This window comes from Vidua macroura, chromosome 22 (assembly GCF_024509145.1).
Source record: "Vidua macroura isolate BioBank_ID:100142 chromosome 22, ASM2450914v1, whole genome shotgun sequence".
NCBI lineage: Eukaryota > Metazoa > Chordata > Aves > Passeriformes > Viduidae > Vidua > Vidua macroura.
The window spans coordinates 3,036,793-3,056,620 of NC_071592.1; the positions used below are offsets into that span (position 1 = coordinate 3,036,793).

General features: G+C 51.2%; 1 protein-coding gene across 1 annotated transcript in view; it reads left to right on the forward strand.

The window, feature by feature from the left end:
- Nucleotides 1–19,828, forward strand: part of SORL1 (sortilin related receptor 1) — a 40,062-nt gene that overhangs the window by 16,044 nt on the left and 4,190 nt on the right. The window contains exons 22-46 of the mRNA XM_053997069.1: nucleotides 93–206; nucleotides 1,657–1,779; nucleotides 2,161–2,280; nucleotides 4,500–4,625; nucleotides 4,843–4,950; nucleotides 5,389–5,520; nucleotides 5,732–5,863; nucleotides 6,489–6,623; nucleotides 6,911–7,066; nucleotides 7,459–7,608; nucleotides 7,973–8,101; nucleotides 9,560–9,686; nucleotides 10,214–10,383; nucleotides 10,777–10,889; nucleotides 11,159–11,263; nucleotides 12,306–12,378; nucleotides 13,513–13,595; nucleotides 13,846–13,942; nucleotides 14,513–14,697; nucleotides 15,667–15,786; nucleotides 15,873–16,037; nucleotides 16,806–16,980; nucleotides 17,405–17,511; nucleotides 18,411–18,603; nucleotides 18,697–18,909. Of these exons, the coding sequence (XP_053853044.1) occupies nucleotides 93–206; nucleotides 1,657–1,779; nucleotides 2,161–2,280; nucleotides 4,500–4,625; nucleotides 4,843–4,950; nucleotides 5,389–5,520; nucleotides 5,732–5,863; nucleotides 6,489–6,623; nucleotides 6,911–7,066; nucleotides 7,459–7,608; nucleotides 7,973–8,101; nucleotides 9,560–9,686; nucleotides 10,214–10,383; nucleotides 10,777–10,889; nucleotides 11,159–11,263; nucleotides 12,306–12,378; nucleotides 13,513–13,595; nucleotides 13,846–13,942; nucleotides 14,513–14,697; nucleotides 15,667–15,786; nucleotides 15,873–16,037; nucleotides 16,806–16,980; nucleotides 17,405–17,511; nucleotides 18,411–18,603; nucleotides 18,697–18,909 (3,351 nt within the window). The remainder of the gene's footprint in view (nucleotides 1–92; nucleotides 207–1,656; nucleotides 1,780–2,160; nucleotides 2,281–4,499; nucleotides 4,626–4,842; nucleotides 4,951–5,388; nucleotides 5,521–5,731; nucleotides 5,864–6,488; nucleotides 6,624–6,910; nucleotides 7,067–7,458; nucleotides 7,609–7,972; nucleotides 8,102–9,559; nucleotides 9,687–10,213; nucleotides 10,384–10,776; nucleotides 10,890–11,158; nucleotides 11,264–12,305; nucleotides 12,379–13,512; nucleotides 13,596–13,845; nucleotides 13,943–14,512; nucleotides 14,698–15,666; nucleotides 15,787–15,872; nucleotides 16,038–16,805; nucleotides 16,981–17,404; nucleotides 17,512–18,410; nucleotides 18,604–18,696; nucleotides 18,910–19,828) is intronic.

Here is a 19,828-nt window from a genome sequence, read left to right on the forward strand (position 1 = left end):
GGCGTGACCTGTGCTCTGTCGGGGAGGAGAGCGGCCCATTTCTGGAAGCACAGCCTCATGCCAGCTCGTTTGTGTTGTCCCTCCTGCCCCAGAGAACACGTGCCTGCCCAACCAGTACAGGTGCTCCAATGGGAACTGCATCAACAGCATCTGGCAGTGTGACAACGACAACGACTGCGGGGACATGAGCGACGAGAAGAACTGCCGTGAGTGTCCTGCCCTGGTGGCGCTGGCCTGGCCAGCTTCAGGTGTCTGCTGTGGTGGCACCTCAGCTGAGCTGATGCTCTATAGTAAAATGCAGTGAACCCTGCCTCAGGGAAGAAATGCTGATGTCTGGTTCCAGATCAGAAGGCTGAAGGACAGCTTTATTAAAACTATACTATATTACATTAATATACTATTTAAAGAGATATTATCCTATTCTACATATTTACTTCTTACTTACCTATCTAATGCAAACTCGTGACTCTCTGCTGAGAGCCCGAGGCACAGCTGGATCCCAATGGTCACTGACCCCAAACAACCTTCACCAGAATCCAGCCCAGCAATCCCTGCAGGTGAACAATCTCCACACCACATTCCACATGGGCAAAACCAAGGAGCAGAGATAAAGATTGTTTTCTCTTCTCCTCTCTGTGCTTATCCTGAGAGACAGAATTATGTCTGTCTGTCCAGAAAATGTGAATGTCACAATGCTCCAGACTCCTTTTGCAGTCAGGAAGAGCAAGAGGCTCTCTGGGGGTGTAACTCAGCTCTTTGGTAAAGGCCCAATGCAAATTGGATGGGTTTTGTCCCAGTCCCCTTGACCAGATGAAGTGTCAATGTGTGAAGTTTGGTGAGGCTGATGCCAACTGTCTCACACTAATTGTCTTCTGAAGCTAATTGAGGGCACAGCCAATGAGGAAAAGAGAGCAGACAGTGCTGACACGGGCCTCTTGTTGAGATAATAAATCAAGTTCACACATTAAGGATGAAGGTCACCTTTTTGAGCAAAGTTAGGAACTGCCAGTGTGTGCAGGAGGGGCAGATGTTCCACAGCTTTGCACAGCCTGAAGGGTTTGGATTAGTGCCTTATGGAAAAAGGACTGGTTTGAAGTTAGGAATCACTGAAGGACCAGGGGAGAGGCTGTTTATGCACATTTTGTACCAGTGAGGAACTTATTTCCCTGACAAAGTTGAGGTACCAGTCAGCAGAGTCCAAGTTTGAGTTCAGTGGCTCCAGGTGTGGGAAAACCTCTCCATTCCTTGGAGAGAGGTCACCAGCTTGGCGCAGAGATGCTGCCTTGGACAGCAACACTCATGGCCAGCTTCTCCACTGCTTTGGCTGCCCTGTCTCATCCCAGCAGCTGAGGTTTCAGTCCCCTTTGTGGGGAGCAGACAGCTCTGCAGCCTTGGCTTCTTGCTCCCTGCCTTGGGAGTGGACATCAGGAGTTTCAGTCCTGATCCCCAGACAGAAAACTGACCCCTGTGCACTCTGCTCTACATGGAGTGCCTAAAAATGGCATTAAAATACAAGAGCAGGTATTCAGGTTGGACTGGCAGGATTCTGTCCCTGTCCCTCCACTTCCCTGCATTCAGTGCACACCCTCAGGCAGCAGAAACCATTTTCTAACCATCACCTTCTCCTCCTCCTCCTCCTCTCCCTCTCTCCATCAGCAACCACCGTGTGCGACACCGAGACCCAGTTCCGCTGCCAGGGCTCGGGGACCTGCATCCCCCTGTCCTACAAATGTGACCTGGAGGACGACTGTGGGGACAACAGCGACGAAAGTCACTGTGGTGAGTGCCCACCCTCACACCTCCTCCCCTGGGCACGGCTGGGCAGCTGCTCTCCAGCACTCTCTGTGCTGCTCAGAGCTGCTCCTCCTCTGCTCAGGGGTGATGTAGGGGAAGATCCCCCCGTTTACCCAGGCTGTCTCCTCCTCCTCTACTGGGGACTGGGAAATGGGGGACAGGACCAGCATTTATGGGATATTTGGGAATTAGGGGCAGGATCATCATGTACTGGGAAGTGAGGGATGGGAGAAGAGAGCAAGGCCGTGTGCTGGTCCTTGCCCTCGCCGTGTTCCAGCTAGGACACTTCTGTGCCACTGTTATCCAGCTCTCCTGCTCTGCTCCTTGGGTATTCCCGTGACCTGAAGCCCAGTATTTTGTTTGCAGAAGCTCACCAGTGCAGGAATGACGAGTTCAGCTGCAGCTCAGGGATGTGCATCCGTCTGTCCTGGATGTGTGACGGGGATAACGACTGCAGGGACTGGTCTGACGAAGCAAACTGCACTGGTGAGTGCTCAGCTGCTGGTCAAGAACCTCCTGCTGCTCCTACTTTTTACTTCCAGCCTGGGAGACATTAGCCAGTGTCTTGTGCCTCACTTTCCTTGCTTGTTAGAGCACCTTAGGGTGATGTGGTGCTCCAAATCCAAGGATTTCTTTCCCCCAGGTTCACTGGGAATTTGCTGGCAGCTCTGACATGCTCACACAGTGACCCTGCTTTGCTTTTTACCTGCAAGACTGCACCCCCAGGCAAAGCTCTGTGGAATGGGAAGTGGTTTTGTGGCTGCTGAGCAGCCAAAGGGCTCTCCTGCAAAAAGAGCTCCCGTGCTGCAGGGAGGCAGCAATCAGGCTGGTGGGCACTGGCTGCATTTCACAGCTTTCACTCTGTTTCCTAGCCATTTATTAGGTGCAGAAAACAGCCATGCTCTTTGCAGCTTCTCCACAGTTAGTTGATCTGAAGAAGAGGCTGGTTTAGTTTGGGAAGTTTAGTTTGGCAGTTTTAGTCCTCCTCTGGCAGCCTCATTGCTCCATGGGCTCGAAAACCTAAAAAGGGTGTCCTAAGCAGGGAGTCCACATAGAAGACCCACTCTTGGTTTTACTTACAACTTGTATTAAAGCAGCCTGGCTGGCAGAAATAACCTTGTTCCTACTTTATGCCTCCTGTGCAGCAAGTCCTGTGAGCCTCGCTGTGTGTTTGGAGTGGAAAGTCACAACACTCCACCCTCCTCACCACCACAGTGATGCTCCTCAGCAGCCTCCTGAGGTTAACACCCACACAGAGCCTTTTTCTCATCAGAAAAAACAGCAGATAGCAGTGCATTGGCCTTTTCCACTAGAAACAATCAAGAAAAACTATCAACCCAACCAAAAAGCTCAGTGTTTGCATGAGAAGAAACTTCTCAGGGTAGGCAGAGCACCAGTCCGTCAGGGAAAGACACAAGGCTGTATTTATCAAGCCACGCACGGGATGTTTCTAGATAAAAGCAGTGCTTTCCATGGCATGGGGCAGAGATCTGTGGGGAGCCTGCAGGGACCAGGAGAGCCCTGGGAATGCTGGCAGCAGCCTGGCTCTGCTGCAGCCTGGAGCCTCTGGGACAGAGAGTGGCAGCAGGTGCTGTCCTGGGGCTCTGGCACGAGGATTTAAGAGATCCCTTTCAGGTTTTTGAGCTCCTCTTTGCTCACCCCCGTGGCATTTGCTGTGCCTGGAGCACGCAGGGCTGATCCTGGTCATTAGTATTCCGTGAGTGTGGCTTTCTAAGGAGGTTTAATTTATATTGGTATCACTTATCTCTCGTATGAGTTTCTCCAGAGGGAATTACTACAGGAGAGGAACCTACTTCAAAAAGCGTGTCAGGTTTGTAAAGCCCCAAGTTGGAATTATCTAAAAGGATCACAATTATTTGAGGAACATTCCGTCTGACTTCACCGGGCTGCAATTATTGCTCTTATCTGAAATAATTACATTTCATGCTGAATATCTAATAGAATATTACTGCCGCCAGATTGTACAATTTTGAAATATCTGCAAGTGCATGTCACTCTCTAACCTAAAACTCGGGATCATGCCATTTAATTAAGCTGGACACTGCTTCTCTCAATAACTCCGAGTGCTCTCCTACTTGAGGAGCAGGATTTGTCTCTAAAGTGACAACACAAACCAGGCTGCAACCCAGATACCCCACAGGCAGATATTTTCCTGACAGGAGCCTAAGGAAAACCCCCAGGGAGAATCGTATTTCTTGTTTGCTTTGGCAACACAGAAGAGCCTTGTTTGCCTTAATTAAAAGCTCTCTCTTATTCTGTCCTGCCCTGCACGGGGGACTCTGCAGCTCTGCCAAGCCTTGCTTGATCTCAGTGACATCTCTCACCATCTCTGGCACGATGCCACCACCGCTGTCACCTTTGCCCAGGCACCCCAAGGACTGAGATCAAAGGGAGAGAGGCTGCTGACTTTGGGGAGAGCTCTGGGGGATCTCTACCCTGCAAAAGCCACCCCCGAGGCACAGCAGGCTTGTGAGCAAGAATGGCACAGAGAGGGAAAAGACCACGGGACTCAAGGAATTCTCCTGCCTGGGCTCCATGGGGTGGGTGGTTGTGCTGGGACCTGCCCTGCTGCGAGATCCTGGGGCAGGGGAAGGAGCAGGGTGTGGTGCTGCGGCCTGATACTCTCAGCTCAGCAGGGACACGGTGACACCCCACCCTCAGGTGTCCCTCTGCTTTGGTTTCAGCAGTTTATCACACCTGTGAGGCCTCCAGCTTCCAGTGCCACAATGGCCACTGCATCCCGCAGCGCTGGGCGTGTGACGGCGACGCCGACTGCCAGGACGGCTCTGACGAGGACCCTGCCAACTGTGGTAACGTGTCCTGTGTGTGCGTGGGGCTCTGCCACGGCTGGGAGGGATTTCCGCACACCCACTGAGCTAAACCAGCAGCAAACTCACGGGGAGAGCCCCTACCCCCCCAAAAGCAATCACAGTGCGGAGGCAACTGTGGCTTTTTTTAGCTGATGAAAACTTTAGCTTTAACAAAACCCTGAAAAACGCGCAACATCCACCCAATTCTGCATTTCAGAGAAAAAGTGCAACGGCTTCCAGTGCCCCAATGGCACCTGCATCCCCACCAGCAAACACTGCGACGGCGTCAACGACTGCTCCGACGCCTCGGACGAGCAGCACTGTGGTGGGTACCGGGCTCAGGGGGAGCTCTGGGGCCCAGCTCTGAGGGCTGACAGCATTTCTGCTCTGCCCAAGCCAGAAATGGGAGTAAAGCCACTTTACTCCGCTGGGAGTAAAGCCCTGTGAGATAATGGGAAAGCCTTAGTGCAGTCACGAGCCCCCTGTGAAACCAGCGGGCCAGCAAAAGGCACAGGCTGGGAGGACGCTGCCAGGGAGGTGACCAAACCCCTGCTGGTGCCTGTGCCCACCCTGAGGGGTGATTTGGTGAGGGCAGCCTGTGCAGGGACACGGCTCAAACCGTTTGTCTGGGGAACTCTCTGTAAGCCCCTAAAATCCGCCCGCTGCGCTCGGGCCTGCGCGGACCCCGGCGGGTGACGCCGCTGTTTGCAAGGACAGCAGAGGTGCCACCCCTGTCCTCCTGTCCTGCCCCCCATCCCTGCAGAGCCCCTGTGCACCCGCTACATGGATTTCGTGTGCAAGAACCGCCAGCAGTGCTTGTTCCACTCCATGGTGTGCGACGGCATCATCCAGTGCCGCGACGGCTCGGACGAAGATGCCAGCTATGCTGGGTGCTGTAAGTGTCACACTGGGCACCTCTGCCAAGGGAGGGGTGGGCACAGCACGCAGCCAGAGCCCTGGGGACAGCCAGGCTACCAGGAAGCTGCCAGCTCTCCTAAGAGGTGGCTCTAGGCCTGCTTAGAAATCCCTGGTTGCCCCTGAGTGTGCTCCTTCCTGCTCAAGATTTCCTGAAGCCCTTGATCTTTACACCAAACCTCTCCCTGCAGCCCAGGACCCCGAGTTCCACCGGACCTGTGACCAGTTCAGCTTCCAGTGCCAGAATGGTGTGTGCATCAGCCTGGTGTGGAAGTGTGACGGGATGGACGACTGCGGAGACTACTCTGACGAAGCAAACTGTGGTGAGCAGCACCCCCAGGGCCTCCTGCCGCTGCAGCTCCAGCTCCCTTTGGATTTCAGGAGCGTGGAGTAGTGTCTTACTCATGTTCTCACTCGTGTGTGTATGTGTGAGTGTAGCACAGCACAGCCTGTCCTGCCTGGAGATCGGTGTCATTTCCCTCCTACTGCAGGCAGGTGAAGTGAAGCACGCAGAAAACCTGGCGAATCTTGTGCTTGACTAACTCCTCTGTGACCATATTTACTGCACAGACTCCCAGCCCCGAGCAGACAGGCAGTTTGCAGCCAAACCCAATATTTACCACTGTTCCCTGGGTGGCTGTAGGAGCTGTACCCAGCCAGGCGAGGCAGCTGCAGCCTCATTTCGGAGTTGCAGGGTCTGCTCCTCCATTTCTGTCATGCTCTGGTGGATTCTGCTCTGGTTCTGACATCAGGGGTGGTGTCTGGCCACAAAGAACACAGACAAAGCAGTGCTGGCAACAGAGTGAGGGCTGGGAGGAATGGGAATGCTGGGGATGAAGAGGAAGAAATGTGCTTGTGCTGCTCAGGGTGATGCTCTCTGAGGTGCTCCCACCTCTGAGCTGTGCTGAGGTGACCCTGTGGCTCACGGGACTCTCCTGTCCTTGCCAGAAAACCCAACAGAAGCCCCGAACTGCTCCCGGTACTACCAGTTCCAGTGCGGGAACGGGCACTGCATCCCCAACCGCTGGAAGTGCGACGAGGAGAACGACTGCGGGGACTGGTCTGACGAGAAGGACTGCGAGGGTAAGGACACACTGCTGAGCCTGTGACATGGACGTGACAGGGACTGGGATGTGCTGAAAGATCACTCTGCCTTCCCACAGCCCCCGTGGCTCCAAAAATGCCCCACGAGTGGGCCGAGTGGGCACTTCCATGCATCTTTTTACTCTGTATTTTTGGGTATCCTGATTACAGACACAATGCAGATGAAAACACCGGGCTTGTGATGCCTCACCTGCTTCCCCTTGGCTCAGCAGGGAGCTTACACAGGAGCGGGGAGCTCAGGCCAGCTCTCCCTGGTGTGTTTTCAGGATCTCCAGTTCATCCCATTACCACGCTGGTCCCCCCGACGTGCCTGCCCAACCATTTCCGCTGCAACAGCGGCGCCTGCATCATGAACAGCTGGGTCTGTGACGGCTACAAGGACTGCTCTGACGGCTCTGACGAAGAGGCCTGTCCCACCCTGAGTAAGCTCTCCTTTCCCTCACCCCTTCCCTTTTCCCACATCGCATCTGCAAGGAATTCTGGCCTCTCAGAGCCTGGCCGGGTTACGGGGTTAATTTATGCCGTGGTGTAAAATGTCCTCTGGCGCTGGGGTCACCCTCCTGCCACCAGCTGGGACGGTGCTCCAGAGCAGGACAGAGGCTTTTCCAGCCCTCTGCAGTCAGGAGAGAGGATGGCTAAGGCGTCATCCCCTCCGCCTGCTGGATGGGAGGAGATTGCCATCTAGTGGAGTCGGGACCTGGGCACAGCAGGGACCTGGGCACAGCAGGGACCTGGGCACAGCAGCTGCTCCCTCCCGGTGGCGGTGCCACCCGGCCGTGCCTCGGTGCTTTCCTGCCTGTCTCTCTCTATGCAGGACCCAACGTGACAGCCACGTCCCCGGCGCTCCCGGGGCGCTGCAGCCGCTTCGAGTTCGAGTGCCAGCAGCTGCACAAGTGCATTCCCAACTGGAAGCGGTGTGATGGAGTGAGGGACTGCCAGGACGGCACCGACGAGAGGAACTGCCGTGAGTGTGGGCAGGGACAGGGGCACACCTGTAGCCTTCCCCTGGGAAGCTCCTTGTGAGGGCAGGGAAGCCTCTCAGGAGGCTTTGATTGCTGGGGAAATCTCTGCAGGAAAAAAATTCTTTGCAGAAAACAGAAATCCTTTACAGAAGAAATTTTAAAGAGGATAAAAAGCCCAAGCGGTGCTATTCCCATTAGAAATCCCGTTGTTGTTTTTCATGGGATGAGCTCCAGCTGCAGCCAGAAGGAGACACCCCAGTGTGTGACACATCAGCCTGAGCTCCATCCCTGACATGCAGCCACCTGCAAACATTCCAGTGCTGCCGAGGGAACAGTTCGAGTCCTGAACTGTTCTGCCTCTTTCAGCTACTCCGAGCAGCCTGTCGTGCCCCAGTGGTTTCAGGTGTGAGGATGGGGAGGCCTGCATCCTGCTGACAGAGCGCTGTGATGGGTACCTGGACTGCTCAGACAGCAGTGACGAGAGGAACTGCACAGGTGAGCAGCAGCTCTCTCCCACCCCTCACTCCCTGTCAGCACACAGCTCTCCTGGATATGTGACCTTTCCCTCCCACCATCCTTGATTTATCTGCCTCTGCTCAGTTGTCCAGGCTACCTCCTCACCCATTTATCACCAGCTGGGACAAACTTCCCCGCAGCTTCTGCACTGACAATTTGTCTTCCAGCAGTGTCAGACACGGGGTAAAAAAAAAAAAACATTTTAGGATGCATAGGAGCAAAGTTGGCTATTTCACACAGCCCACAGGTGAAGAAAGCGTCTTCTGCTCTGCCCTCCTTTGCACGGTGACCCTGGGGGACGTGGCACGTGTCCTGCTGCCATCCCTGGCTGTCCCACGCTGGCCCTTGGTGGCCCTGTGGCGGCAGAGTGACAGAGCCCGCCCTGGGCTGGTAACAGGGATTGATCACTGCCTCCAGCCAGCCATGAGCTTCAGCTGCTCCCCCACAGAACTGCTGGGGGGGGCTAGGCATCAATCAGGTTTAGTTCTTTAATTAAATATTGATTGGGAGAGGCTAGCAGGTTCAGGGGAGGGGGAAGGAGCTGCTGAGTTGCACAATTCAGCTGCTACACCAAGGGAAAACCATCTCTTTTCCCTTGGGAAAAATTGTCTTGCCATGCTGTCCATGGCCCCACGTGCCTGCTGGATGTAATTCCAGCTGTCTAGGGAAAGCAAAACAGCAGCAATTTGCCTCTGCTCTGCTTGGTTTCTGTTCAGCACCAAAGCTGAGCGCCTCAGCAGAGCCAAACCACAACAGTGGGATTTGGACTCCAACATGTAGAGGGAGAGAAAGAGAGAGAGAGAGCAGGGAATGGCCTGGTGGGAGCAGGGCATGGATTTGGGGCATTTCAGATCAGCACCTCCCATCCCCAGCTCTGCCAGGGCTGGGTTCCACGGTGCTTTCATCCCCTAAATGCCTCTGTGAAGGTCAGGCAGTGATTCAGCCACAGAGCTTGTGTCAAGGCAAGCCCCAAACTTGAATTACCAGCCTTTGCTTGGGTCCTGCTGCTGGACCCAAGATGTGATAAGGGAAAACACACAAAGAAAGGCCCTGGGTGGTGACAGGGACAGCACAGACTGATCACACCAGGAGAAGGGTGACACTGAGCAGTTTGCACTCACACACTTCCAAAATTCCCAGTATTTCATCAACAGCCACACTTTATCTCTCCTTAGGGAAAAGGGGATGCTTGCCTGGTGCAGCATAAAGACATTTTGGGTAGAACTAAGAGCAAATCCCTGCTCTGAGCTGCCCTCTGTGAGCCCAGTCTTCTCCAGTGATAAATCACACATCTCATTCAAATGGTGCAGGCACCCCTTCAGTCAGTGCTGCTCCTACCTCCCCTGTCGTCGGTGTTACAAACAAAACTCCCCTTTCTCTCCTGGGCACAGGGTTTGTTTCCCTGCACTAAATTCACTTTTCCCCTTCTCTGCTCAGATGACACAATTGTCTACAAGGTCCAGAACCTGCAGTGGACAGCTGATTTCTCTGGTGATGTCACCCTGACATGGGCTCGGCCAAAAAGGATGTCCTCCACCTCCTGTGTCTACAACATCTACTACAGGTACATCATCCCTCCCCGGCTGTTGTGGCAGGTAAAGAGGACAAGCGTGAGCACAGGTGTGCCTGTATTTACTGCAGAGAACCACACAGATTCAGGCCTGAAACATTCAGAGCTCCTTAATCAAGTTCTGCTTGGAAAATCTAATATTTGGTAGCAAAAGAGACACAAAATCAGTGCACCCAGAGGGCATTTGGGACAAATTGCATTGGTTTCCTCCTTTACTGTGTATTCAGACAGTAAAGTTGTTATATTCATTTTTTTTTTTTTCACTTGGGCCTTGTCTTTGTTAGGACCATTAAGAGCAAGAACAAAGATAATAAATTTGAGCACAAGAGTTACAGAAAAGCCAAGTCACCAAGCCATGGTTAGTTCAGGCTTTCCAGTGGCATCTTTTCAAGATTGGTGGTGTGGCTTTACCAAAATGAGCAGCGACCTTTTAAAATGGTTCCATTTTTTTGGGACAAACCTCTCATGTTCTGTGCTTAAAAAGCCCATCCTGACTGGAGGTGTGTGGCTCTGTCCCTCAGGATGGTGGGTGAGAGCATCTGGAAGATCCTGGAGACCCACAGCAACAAAACCAACAGCGTTTTGAAAGTCCTCAAGCCCGACTGCACCTACCAGGTGAAGGTGCAGGTGCAGTGTCTGAGCCGGGTCTACAACACCAACGACTTCATCACGCTGCGGGCGCCCGAAGGACGTAAGCACAGCTGCTGCTCCCACCAAAGCCTGGCAGATTTGGCCTAAAAAGTAGAGATATCCCTGCTATGAACAAAAAGGGTCTTTCCATGGGCTTGGGAATTCACAGAATGACCAGGTTGGAAGAGAGCTTCAAGGTCATCGAGTCCAACCCAGCCCCAACAGCTCAACTAAACCCTGGCACCCAGTGCCACATCCAGGCTTTGTTAAACACACCCAGGGATGGTGACCCCACCACCTCCCTGGGCAGCCATTCCAGAACTAGAATTGTGCTGGACTGGGAGAAAGGGCCATCCACCCGTTTGTCCCCATTTTTCAGGGAGATGTTGCTTTTCCCCGCAAGCTCTGGGCACACCTCTGTGACTGGCACTAATATTTCTCTTTCTATCACTAGTTCCAGATGCTCCCCTCAACCTCCAGCTGTCCCTGAAGAAAGAAGCTGAGGGTGTGGTGATGGGCTGGTGGAGTCCCCCCGTCAACGCCCACGGCCTCATCCGGGAATTCATCGTGAGTCCTGCTGCCCTTGGGGGCTGAGCCCAGCTCGGTGGCACGAGACACAGCCAGCTGCAGGGGGGTGGGCCTGGAATGGGGAGGAAATCAGCTGGGAACATCAGGCAAATTGGGAGAAGAAATGCTACAGGCAGCACCACAGCCCTCGAGTTCTTAATTTCTCCCTTTCTGAGATGTCGTGCTTCTTTCTGCTGACATTTTGTCTCAGAGGGACCTGCTGACCCGTGGTATTTTTGAGCCCTCACGCCTTGTTTTGGTGCTCCTAGGTGGAATACAGCAGCAGTGGATCCAAGGAGTGGTCATCCCTCAGAACCACCAAGAACTACACGGAGATCAAGAACTTGCAGGTCAACACTCTCTACACAGTCAGAGTGAGTATTTCCAAAGCTCCATCTCACAGTGATTATTTCCAAAGCTCTCAGAGTATTTCCAAAGCTCTTTCAGAGTGAGTATTTACAAAACTCTCAGAGTATTTCCAAAGCTCTCTCTCAGAGTGAGTATTTCCGAAGCTTCCTCTAAGAGAGCTCTCATTACTGAGTGGCCAAAGTCCTGCACAGCCAAAAACTTGCTAAAAAAAATACCTTGCTAAAAAACCATCCTGTTAAAGCCCTGCCCTTTAATGCCAACCCACACCACCACTGCTAATGTCTATAGTTCCAAGGCCCTTGATTTGCTCCTTTGTCCCAGAAGGCCAGGCTGGATTACAAAATCCTCCCTGCTAATTGCCCGTTCCAATGTCACTGCAATTGCACTGGATGTGGGCCAGAGATAAATTTGGTCCTTGGTGTATCAGTGGGAAAAGAAGCAGATCTGCCTGTGGGGAATGTCTGCACAGGGGAGAGGCTGGGTAATTATAGACAGAAGTAATAAGACTAGGAAATGAAAGTCTGCACAGTGAGCCCTGGGAAACGTGTGCTTTGCCATTGTCCATCCTCCTGAGTTCTTGGGGAAGTTCACTGTGAGGGGGGATGAATCCCCTCCTCCAAATCCGTGTTATTCTCACAGCTGGTTGGAGGCTTTCCTCCCATGGTATTCCTTCCCAATATAATCCATGCCCAGATAAATCTTTGGAAGTATTTCAGGGCTTGCATGTTCTTCCCTGGCGTGGTTCTCACCTACTTTAGGACCCGTGGAGTCCCCAGCTCCTTATCTCGATGGACTCCTCAAAGATCTCATCAGAGAGCAGTTATCTACAAAGAGGATGCCCCTCCCTCCTCTTAGATTCCTTTAATTGACTTTAAGCAGTCGGCTTTATCTCTGCATTAAGCATTTTATTGCCAAGTAATTAAGCTATTGTTTGCTTCCAAGTCCTTTTCCCAGGAGCCCCGCCAGGTCTGTAACCTTGCTCTAACCTCCCTCTCTGTTTGCACTGTAAAATGTTGCTCATGTTCCCTCACCCTCTCGTTTCCAAAGGTTGCTGCAGTAACCAGCCGAGGGGTGGGAAACTGGAGTGAATCCAAGTCCATAACCACGGTCAAAGGCAAAGGTAAATGTTGTTGTTTGGGCCAGCTCAGAGAAGGTGACAAAAAGGCAGAGGATCAACCTGAAACAGCAGCAGCAGCATCCAGAGCCACCTCCCTGGCCTTTATTCTCCCTGCTGAGCCTTTCACACTGTTCAACAGCTTTGCTGTTAAAAGTGACCTGTAAAAAGTGACTTTTTCGCTCAGCCTGAGCTGCCTCAGAGTTCCATGGCATGTCTGGAGGGGTCACTGCCTCCTCTCTGAGCTCTGTGGCACAGGGATGGATGTGCTGCCCTGTCCCCTCTCTCCCAGGCTGCAGACAGATTCCCTCAGACTTTTGTAGGGCAAATCCTGCCTGCAGATAGACAAGAAAATACCAACTCCATCACTCTCACTCTAAAAGGATGCTGGCTCATCCTTCTCCCTCTTAGGTCACAATTATTGTGGCTCCTCCTGCAGACCATAAAAAACAACCACAGCTCCCAAGAACTATCACTTCATCACAGTCTAACAGCAGATAAATTCAAACAGCACAGTAAATCATTTCCTTCCCAACCTGTTTTTTTTTTTGTTGTTTGTTTGTTTTGTTTTTTGTTTTTTAAGAAAAGCCTTTTGAAGTCGTTTGTATTCATGCCAAGTTTTTCATCCAAACTTATGTCCCTGCATCAAAATTGTCTGCTAATTCGCCAGATGAAAGAAGGGAAAGAAAACACCAGGCTACTCGAAGTGCAGGATTCAGATAATGTGAATTACCTGATGGTTAGAAAAACAGAGGTAGAAAGAACAGAAACAGCTTTTACTTCAGGTTTTGCATGAGTGCTTGGCACCGATAGCTCCTGCGCTCCCCCAGCAGCTCCTCGGAAGGGCAGGAGCTGTCACCTGGGATAGGAGCTCGCCCTACTGAGTTCCGAGAGAAATCCCTTTGCCCAGACCCCTCCAGTTCCAGCCTGCACTGAGCAAGGCACAGATAAAGCAGCTTTTAGCTGGTGGAGCTAAAAAATGATGTCAGTGTCTTCTCTGAGGGGAACATGTCTTAGGCAAGGTTGGGGCGTCCTGTTCTGGGTGTCAACACAAGAAGCTGTATTTTATCTGTCCTCTCTCAAGAAATATTTTTATTTCTTTCTGCTGTACTAACAGCTCTTCCCTCTCTTTCCTCCCAGTCATTCCTCCCCCTGTCATCCACATTGAGAGCTACAGTGAGGACTCCATAAGTTTCAGCCTAAAAATGACCACGAACATCAAGGTAAGAGTTTTTCCTCTTTCCATCTGAGCTGGGTAAATGGTGAATAGTGGCTGGGAGAAGCTGTCACCCACTGAAGCATTGCAATTACCAGTTATTTCATGCCAAATCATTTCTTACTGCTCCCAAACTGCCCCGGGGCTCTTAATTGGGATGGAAAATACAATGCAAGGACTGTCAGGGGTCTGACAGTAACCCTGGTTCCCTGTGTGCATCAGCTGAGCTGATGGCTCTGTGTCCTTGGGCATGACAGGTCAGTGGCTACGTGGTCAACATCTACTGGACATTTGATACCCACAGGCAGGAAAAAAGGACTCTGGTCATAGAAGGAGAAAAGTCCATCCAAAAAGGTAAATTCTGCTCAAAATAGAAAGCTTTGCTTTGGTCAACACCAAGCAGAAGGATTTATGAGAGGTTATAGGATTTTTTTTTTCAACTAGTAGTTCTGTTTCAACAATTCTGTTTAAATCTGGACAGGACAAAGCAGCAAATTCTCTGTTTTGAGGACCTGGAGATTTCAAGTAAATTTGGGATTTACCCCCAGAGCTGCACTAGTCCTTTCTTATCACAGGGGGTTTTGTTTGTTGTTCCATTTTTAATCTGCCAAAGGGAGTAGAAACAGAACAGGGATTTCTTGGGCTTGCATAGAGCACAGGTCCCTATTAATTAACCACATTTCTGGTTTGGGAAAGTCTCAGTGTGGGTATGTGAAATCATCCGGGCACAGAAAAGCAAGGCTGGGTTGGATTCCAGAGCCTCAGGTGCTTCTGTATAAAGGAAATTACTGCAAAGTCATGGAAGTACAGCCCAGGAGAGGCAGGCTCCTGTCTGTTTGTGATGCTGACCCTTCCCTTGTGCTCCCACCCCGCTCTTGCCGTGCTTTGCCTCACCTAATAGTGCCCCTTTCTCTTCTTGCTCAGTGGCCAATTTGACAGCACACACCCCCTATGAAATTTCTGCTTGGGCTAAGACGGAGCTGGGTGACAGCCCTCTGTCTTTTGTGCATGTGGTGACCAGTGGCACAAGACCTGTGTCCCCAAGCCTCAAGGCCAAGGCCATCAACCAGACGGCCGTGGAATGCAGCTGGACTGGCCCCAGGAATGTGGTAAGGCACCAACCCTTCCCTCACCAGCCGCCCTGGGCTCCGGCTCAGAGCCTCAGAGCAGCACACGAAAGCCCCTGAAGTCAGGATAATTTGTTTGGATTGAATTCCAAGGCCCTGAAAATGTTGGGGATAATGAGGGAAAGAACCTCCTGCCTTTTAAACAGAAGCAAAGCAAGGCTTCTTTTCTGTTTGTTGCAGTGAGAAGTGGCTTAAACACAGCTCCAGCAGCCTTTGAATCAACTGCTGTTACCTGAGCCGAGCTCAGGAGTTTTGGGTTGGGGGTTCAAAGGCAAGTGGGCAGATTGAATTTGGGCAAGATAGAGGGAAAAGCAGGAAAAAGGGTCCAGAGGGAAAAGGTCTTTGTTTCATGCCCCTAAAAAGTGACAGCCTTTGGGATATGGATTTGTAGAAAATTCTCAAAGTCTGACAGAAGTTTATTTCCTAATTACAAAACATTATAAGCGTTTCTTAACCTTTCAACCTTTACCACACCATACTGTAAATACCTTAAAACCAATCATCTAAAATTACCCCTTGTAAATCCTACTACAGTACATCTTCCATAGTTCTATTTCTCCAATGTATCTGGTTTTATTTATAAAACCATCCTTTAAAACTTGTTTCTAGCTCCATTTCTCTGTCAACAATATCTGTCCTATTCCATGACATTTCTAAGTCAGCATTTCTCCAAAGTATTTAGCCTTATTTGTAAAACCATCCTTTAAAACTCGTTTCTAGCTCCATTTCCCTCTCAACAATATCTGTTTCTAGCTCCATTTCTCTCTCAACAATATCCATCCTATCCCATGACATTTCTTAGTCAACATTTCTTATCTCAAAGTTTACATACAGATATTCACCACGTCAACCTTCTGTCAGGCTTCGAGAATTTTCTACGAATCCATTTCCCACAACAGCCAGTGGATGCTCTGGGCCGTGCCAATCCCTTGCTGTGCTCTCCCTCCTCAGGTTTATGGAATCTTCTACGCCACGTCCTTCCTGGAGCTGTACAGGAGCCCCCACAACAGCACCACCAGCGCCCACAACGCCACGGTGCTGGTGCAGCGCGATGAGCAGTACCTGTTCCTGGTGGGCTCCCCTCCTCCTCCTCCGCCCTCTGCCCGCCCCCCTGGCTCCACCAGGACACTGCCCTGACCTCTGTGCCTCCCTCCCAGGTGCGGGTGGTGTCTCCCTACCAAGGGCCCCCCTCTGACTACGTGGTGGTGAAGATGATCCCGGATAACCGGCTGCCGCCGCGGCACCTGCACGCCGTGCGCACCGGGAAGACGTTCGCCGTCGTCAAGTGGGAATCGCCCTACGACTCGCCCGACCAGGATATGGTAATGCCTCACAGAGCCTTCTGCTGGCCCTGTGCACACAAAATCCTGCCTCAAACACAGATCCCCGCGTTTCTTCTGCTGGAGGAAGCCTGAGGTCAGGTCTATGCTCCGCATAAAATCATCGTCAAAGTGCTGACACCTCCAACATCTTCATTTCCTCCCTACTGGCCATTAGCTCAGGAGTGTAACATTTAAAAAAGCCAGGTCTGGGATATCTGTTGCTGACCAAGTCTTAAAGCAGCCCTGGGCATGTGCCAAAACACCTTTCTGGGCTTTGGCTCTGCCCAGGAGGGTAAGGCTGGGCTGGGGCTCTGCCTCCTGCCTCAACAAAGCCCAGTTCTGTTCTCTGCCACGCCGGAATACGCTCGGGTCTCGCTCCACTGAAGGCCAGTCATTTTCTCAGCAAGCTTTCCCCTCCCATTCTGCTCCAGAGACTTTAACAGCAAAGGTTTGGAGGTATAAACCTTCCCAGCAGAGCTGGAAACTGACAGGGCAGGGGCTTGCGTTGCATCCTTGCGATTCACCGAGAAGTACAACCTGAGGTTTTCCTCCTGCTCTCATCTGTTTCACTAACTGCATTTTCTGTATCAGTAAATGCCGATTTTGGGCAGAGATGTAGAGAGAGTTGGAATTTTGCTCCCCCAGGTTTTCTATAAAGCTCAGCCTTGGTTTAAAGCAAATTTTACCCGCCCTAATGTCCTACCACTGTTTAGCTGAAATTCTGCAGGAAAATGAGACTTTTTTTCCATCCATTTCCTCCCCCTCCAGCTCTACGCCGTGGCAGTTAAAGATTTGGTGAGGAAAACAGATAAAATCTACAAAGTGAAAAGCCGGAACAGCACGGTGGAGTACACCATAAAGAAGCTGGAGCCAGGAGGGAAATACCACGTGATTGTCCAGCTGGGAAACATGAGCAAGGAATCCAGCATGAAGATCAACACAGGTGAGGGACACAGCACCCATCCAAGGCTGCAGAAATCTTCCTGCAGCTCTTGGTCCTCTCCCACAGGCAAAGCTGAATTTTGTGAGGCCTTCCAGGGGAGGTGATTACACCCCCAAACAACAGCAGTGGAGAGGAAGCTTCTCAAATGATATCCAGTGTTTTTCTCCTGATAAATGGAGATGGGAAAGACACCAGTTTGGCTGTGTACACATCATCAAGTACCATTACAGCCCTACCACTGAAAAATTCCTCCCAGCTTCCGCACCACAGCATCCTCTCCTCCAGCACATCTCTTTTCCAAGCAGAGTATTGTCCTGATCCCTAAAAAAAAACCCAATAACTTTCAGAATTTACTCCATTTGTGTGAGAGGAAAGTGCCACCAGTGCTACAACCTCACCTGCTGCCACTTTTTCCCATTTGCAGTCCCCCTGTCTGCACCGGACGCCTTAAAAATCATCACTGAAAACGACCATATTCTGCTTTTCTGGAAGAGTTTGGCACTGAAGGAAAGCAATTTCAATGAAAGCCGGGTAAGTTCTGCTGTGCCTCCTGTCCTACAGAAAATCCTGGAGCAGAGTCAGTGCAAGGCTCTCTCACAGGCTCTGAAATCCATCCTGTCCTTGGTGAGCCCTCTAGAAGAGCTCACTAAAATTCATGTCATGGCTGAGGCTCTGAAGCTGATAGATCCAATCAGTCACCTTTTAGGAACATAATTACCCTGCTAGAAAAGGACAATTGTCCCATGTGTGAAAGGACTGGGAACAGAGCTCTGCCCTGCCACGCCAGGAAGTCTGAAAGGTGTCATTATTCAGACTCGGATAGAAAATCTGTGCAATGTTGTCTGTTAGAGCATGGGCAGGTCCAAAACTGCACCAAAAAAGCCCTCACCCTCCTGGACTCTGTGCTTGGGTGGGCTGGGGTGGGTGCTAAGGACAGAGTGGACCAGACAAACCAAACCAGAGTCATTTAGGTTGGAAAAAACCTCCAAGATTGGCTCCAAGCTGTGCCCGATCCCCACCTTGTCACCAGCCCAGAGCACGGAGTGCCACCTCCAGTTGTTTCTTGAACACCCCCAGGGATGGGGACTCCAAACCACCCTGGGCAGCCCCTTCCAGTGTTTAAGAACCCTTTTAGTGAAGAAATCCTTCCTGATGTCCAACCTGAGCCTCCCCTGGCACAGCTTGAGGCCGTGTCCTCTCATCCTGTCACTTGGCAGAAGAGAAATCAATCTGTCCTCCCTGAGCTGGCCAAGGTCAGTGCACACCAGGAGGGGCTCCTGGAGGAGGCTCCACCTTGCTCCCTCCCAGCTGACAGCCCAGCAGGGTTCATCAAAGCCAGATCCATGAGGAAAACCAAATTTCCAAGCCCTTTGGGAAGAAGCAAACCCGCCCTTTGCAGCTGAGTGACTTGGGGTTGGTGTTTCCCTCAGGGCTACGAGATTCACATGTTTGACAGCCTGATGAACATCACAGCCTACCTGGGCAACACCACAGAGAACTTCTTCAAGGTGTCCAACCTGAAGATAGGCCACAACTACTCGTTCAGCGTGCAGGCCCGGTGCCTGTACGGGGGGCAGATGTGTGGGGAGCCGGCCACGCTTCTCTACGACGAGCTGGGAACGGGTGAGTCCCTATTTCCTTAAAAAAATACTCAGGGGAAGCCTCAGCAATTCCTTAGGGATGGTACAAAGAGCACTTGTGTCCCTCCCTCACCAGGTAAAGACTCCTCAGCCACCAAATCGGGCCGGGCCACGGACGTGGCTGCCATCGTGGTGCCCGTGCTGTTCCTGCTGCTGGTGACCCTGGGCATCGGCTTTGTGGTGCTCTACATGAGGCACAGGAGGCTCCAGAACAGCTTCACTGCCTTCGCCAACAGCCACTACAGCTCCCGCCTGGGCTCGGCCATCTTCTCCTCGGGGGATGATCTGGGTACGTGGGGACAGCGCTGGGGACGTGACTTCGGGGCAAGAATTAAGTTCTTTGTCATGATTTGTGCCACAGTCTCTGTGGATTTGAGCTCAGAGTGCAAATCAGAGTTACGGAGTCCTTCAACTTGGCTTCCAGATGATCTTCCAGATCATCAAGTCCAACTGCTGAAAGTTTTCCCAACCAAACATTTTTATCAAATTAAACCTCTCCTTCTGATGCAGATCACTTAAAAACACATTGAGGATGTGAAATCAGGGCAAGAATTAATTCTTTTATCACGGTTTGGGCCACTCTGGCATCACAATCTCTATGGATTTGATCCAAGAGTACAAATCATAGAGTTACAGAGCCCTTAAACTTGGGAAAGATCTTCCAGATCATCAAGTCCAACTGCTGAAAGTTTTCCCAACCAAATGTTTTTATAAAATTAAACCTCTCCTTCTGATGCAGATCACTTAAAAACACATTGAGGATGTGAAATCAGGGCAAGAATTAATTCTTTTATCACGGTTTGGGCCACTCTGGCATCACAATCTGCATGGATTTGATCTCAGAGTACAAATCACAGAATTATGGAATAGTTAAGGTTGCACAGACCTTTAAGACCATCGAGTCCAATCGCCAAAACTTCCCAACAAAACTTTTTTATCACATTAAACCCCTCCTTCCAATGCAAATCACTTAAAAACACACTGAGTATGTGAAATCAGGGCAAGAATTAATTCTTCTATCACAGTTTGGGCCACTCTGGCATCACAATCTGCATGGATTTGATCTCAGAGTACAAATCACAGAATTATGGGGTTGTTAAACTTGAAAAAGACCTTCAAGACCATCAAGTCCAACCGCCACAAGTTTTCCCTACCAATATTTTTATCAAATTGAGCCCCTCCTTCCAATGCAAATCACTTAAAAACAG